The following is a 4,208-nucleotide window of genomic DNA, read 5'->3' as shown; positions in this document are numbered from 1 at the left end:
AATAGGAATAAAATAAAAGAACAAATACTTGAATATATACAGGATGGGAAAACAAAAATGTGCAAATGCTTAAATAATCTATCCATGATAGATACCAGTTGGTTCAGAGACCTCCGCTCCACCACAGCTTCAAACTGAAGCACAGCCACAGATCTTTGATCTGTCGTTCATACCTGGACTAAATTGGGGAAACCATTCAACTGTGTAGACTACTTATTGTTTTGTAGAAGCACAAATATCTAGGGAAAATGACCAAAACCACAATCTTTGAGTCAGACAGGCCAGACGCCCCCCCTCTGAGATGCTCCCGGTGTCGTATCACGCGTGGCGGGCGACCGCTGCCAGTAGCATTCAAGAGTATATTAAACCAGTCGCTTACCTTTTCTTCTCGTTTGTTTTGACCTTTGCCCTCTGGCGTGTGTGCAGGTGTGTACTGCATCGACCGGCGCTACAGCTACCACGTGGAGCCGCGCTACAGAGGTACAGCCGGACGGCCAATCCTCTCCCTGGAACAGTTCCCTCAGCCAATCACTGCCTCTCCCTCGGCTGTTCTTCTTCCTCATTAATCAGCTTTACCAAAAAAAAAAAAAAAAAAAAAAACTGAAATACTCCAGTCTACTGTCTGTTCACCTGAAGTCATCCCTCCCGTAACTATTATTAACCATTAGTAGGGTTGGGTACCGAAACCCGGATCCACTATAGAACTCTATAGGAATCGGACCGGGTTAGAACGCAAATTTCGTTTCCTTATTTCTTTCCGTTTCTTTTCCGTTGAACCTGACGCATAAATATCCCACTTTCCCTGCAGTCTACCGTCGGCTAGCTTCTGTAATTGTAGGCTCGTTTTAAAATGCCTTATTTTCCCTCTGGGCTCTGGTTACCATACCAACTCAGCATTTCTTTTGTTGTTACTTGTTAATATTGTAACTTTTATTCATTGTGAAATTATTGTAGTTGTGCGTTAGGTGGCTTAGGTTTACTTATTATGTATTTAAGTCCTTTAAAACGTTAATATAGTGTTAAATTTAAACAATTTTCAATAAAAATAAAAACAAAAACTCTATAAAAGAGCCTTTCTCTGATGTCATTTTTCATTCTAATCTGAATCGTTTTTTAAAAGTACCGGTTTGTAAGTGTAAAAATCCCAATGATACCAACCCCTAGTGTGAGAGAGAAAGGTGCAGCATGAAACAACCCCCCCCCCCCCCCCCCCCCCCCCCCCTCCACGCCTGTACCTCAATGTCCTCCAATGTAACGATGAAATGATGTGATGGTGTTGCTATGCACCCACCAGGCTGACAGGTGTTTTGTCTCTCTGCAGGACGAACCGACTCCTCTCCTCTGTGTGTTCCCCCTCTCGCCGGGCTCTTCCTCCTGCTTTGACCCCACCCCCCCCCCCAATCACTCCCAAAACTCACCCGAGGGAGTCTCTCCCTCACAATAACTGCATTCTGTTTTCCTCTCACCTTGATGTTTTTCCTTCAGCTGCAGCTGTTTTGTTTTTAACCTGAACTGCTTTTGAATGTCGATGTTGTTCTTGCATTGTAACCTTTGTTGTTCAGCGACGCAACGATGTTTCTTATTATATTTTAAATGGTTTTTTTTCACCACAAATCCCACGAAAAGACCAAAAACCAACACTCAATTCATCAGTAGCCATTGACATCTTCTTCCTCTGTGCCATGATACACTTCAGTGAGCCACACTGTTGCACCGGCTGACATGTTCCTTCATCATTATGGACACACACACACACACTGTAGTTTATCCTGACTCAGTCCCACCCACTCACCATCCTGCTGCCACAAATGCTCATAGAGCACCAAATATGGATTAATCCGCCACTGAAAATAGTCCCCAATAAATGCACTATACCTCTACAGTGAAATACAGACTTTACACTGTTTAGCTGTCAGCATTTTAACTGTGTTGAATCCATCTACTACTACTGTCCAGATTTTAAAGGTCCCATGACATGGTGCTTTGGATGCTTTTATATAGACCTTAGTGGTCCCTAATACGGTATCGTGAAGTCTTTTATAGAGACCTTAGTGGGTCCCTAGCTGTATCTGAAGTCTCTTTATAAGACCTTTAGGTCCCTAATACTGTATCTGAAGTCTCTTTTAATAGACCTTAGTGGTCCCTAATCTGTGATCTGAAGTCTTTTATATAGACCTTAGTGGTCCCTAATACTGTACTGAAGTTCTTTATATAGACTTAGTGTCCTAATACTGGATCTGAGTCCTTTATATAGACCTTAGTGGTCCCTAATACGTATCTGAAGTCTCTTTTATATAGACCGTAGTGGTCCCCTATACTGTATCTGAAGTCTCTTTATATAGACCTTAATGGTCCCCTAATACTGTATCTGAAGTTCTTTTATATAGACCTTAGTGGTCCCTAATACTGTATCTGAAGTCTCTTTATATAGACCTAGGGTCCCCTATACTGTATCTGAAGTCTCTTTATATAGACCTATGGTCCCCTAATACTGTATCTGAAGTCTCTTTTATATAGAACTTAGTGGTCCCTAATAATGTATCTGAAGTCTCCTTTTATATAGACCTTAGTGGTCCTAATACTGTATCTGAAGTCTCTTTTAATAGACCTTAGTGGTCCCTAATACTGTATCTGAAGTCTCTTTTATATAGACCTTAGTGGTCCCCTAATACTGTATTGAAGTCTTTTATATAGACCTTAGTGGTCCCCAATACGTGATCTGGAGTCTCTTTTAATAGACCTTAGTGGTCCCCTAATACTGTATCTGAATTCTCTTATAGACCTAGTGGTCCCTAATACGTATCTGAAGTCTCTTTTATATAGACCTTAGTGGCCTAATACTGTATCTGAAGTCTCTTATATAGACCTTAGTGTCCCTAATCTGGATCTGAAGTCTCTTTTATAGACCTTAGTGGTCCCCTAATACTGTATCTGAAGTCTCTTTTATATAGACCTAGTGGTACCTAATACGTATCTGATAGTCTCTTATATAGACCTTAGTGGTCCCCTAATACTGTATCTGAAGTCTTCTTTCCCAAAAGTATGCCTTGGTGCAGAATACAGCACGCCCATGGGCGCACAGATTGGCACAGTTGCCTTTTTCTATATAAACAACGTGGGTGCTGGACGGTCTTAAAACAGTAAAGACACTTGCTTCTGGTTTATAATAAATGGCCCTAAAGCTTTAAAATGTGAAAAGAGGAAGTCCGAGGTTTTGAGAGCCAGTTTCTAACAGTTTGCTACAGAGCGCAGTGTGGAAATCACCAACAAACCTCCAATGACAGTTGAGAGCAGCCGACATGCTCTGATTTCCTGTGAATAGTCTACACTCCCACACCAGTCGCAGAGTGTTTGTTCTCCACACACAGGGTCCAATAAAGGATGGATGTGGTTTTGATCTTTCAGACTACATGAAGGGCTCCCTGTCCAGCACCTGCTCCATCAACAGCGAGAACCCGTACGCCACCATCAACGACGCGCCCGCCGCCTGCAAACACTCGGAGAGCAGCTACGTGGAGATGAAGTCGCCCGCTCACCACGAGCACATGGCACACTGCTGCTCCGCCGCCATCATCACCACGACGACCACCACGTCCGCCCCCGCCAAGAACGTCTACGACATGGGTACGCTCACGGCCAGATCCACGTTAGCACGGCCCTGCTGAGATCCTGGAAAAACAAAACATTGCTGCTTTTTAACTTCTATTGTTTTCCGTCCTAATGTGTAAATGACAAACATCTGGACAGATAAAAGTAGAAATAGAGGGTGCCAAGTTTAAATGTGAATGTGCTGTATTTTATATATATATATATATATATATATATATATAACGCTTTTCTAGTCTTAATGACTACTCAAAGCGCAAGTTTAGTCAAGCACAAATAAAAGAAAAAAATTGGACAACCTGTAATGTATCTAGAAATTAAAAAAAAACAATCTGATTCAATTTTATTGATCAAATCAAATCAAAACAACTTTATTTTCCCGTGCGGGAGCTTCGTTTTATGGTCACGCACACTCAAACACAACATACAGCAATACATAGCCCGAATTAATCATACCAGAGAATAAATAAATGCTGAATATTAAATTACTAAAAGAGACTTAAAACCCCTGGGGGGGAGGGAGACTAGGTCTGATGGAGGCTGGGACAAAGGGGGACATCGTAGAGGAAGGGAACAGATGGTTGTAGATCTGTTTTTATTTG

The 4,208-nt window shown here is 41.9% G+C and overlaps 1 protein-coding gene across 1 annotated transcript in view; it reads left to right on the top strand.

Annotated features, from left to right (window-relative positions):
- Positions 1–4,208, top strand: part of LOC116685793 (multiple epidermal growth factor-like domains protein 11) — a gene marked incomplete at its 3' end in the record, with an annotated part of 8,043 nt that overhangs the window by 2,807 nt on the left and 1,028 nt on the right. The window contains 2 exon segments of the mRNA XM_032510733.1: positions 427–480; positions 3,406–3,624. Of these exon segments, the coding sequence (XP_032366624.1) occupies positions 3,411–3,624 (214 nt within the window).

This window comes from Etheostoma spectabile, unplaced genomic scaffold, assembly GCF_008692095.1.
Source record: "Etheostoma spectabile isolate EspeVRDwgs_2016 unplaced genomic scaffold, UIUC_Espe_1.0 scaffold270, whole genome shotgun sequence".
In the NCBI taxonomy this organism is placed as follows: domain Eukaryota; kingdom Metazoa; phylum Chordata; class Actinopteri; order Perciformes; family Percidae; genus Etheostoma; species Etheostoma spectabile.
This window is presented reverse-complemented; position numbering and strand designations above follow the sequence as displayed.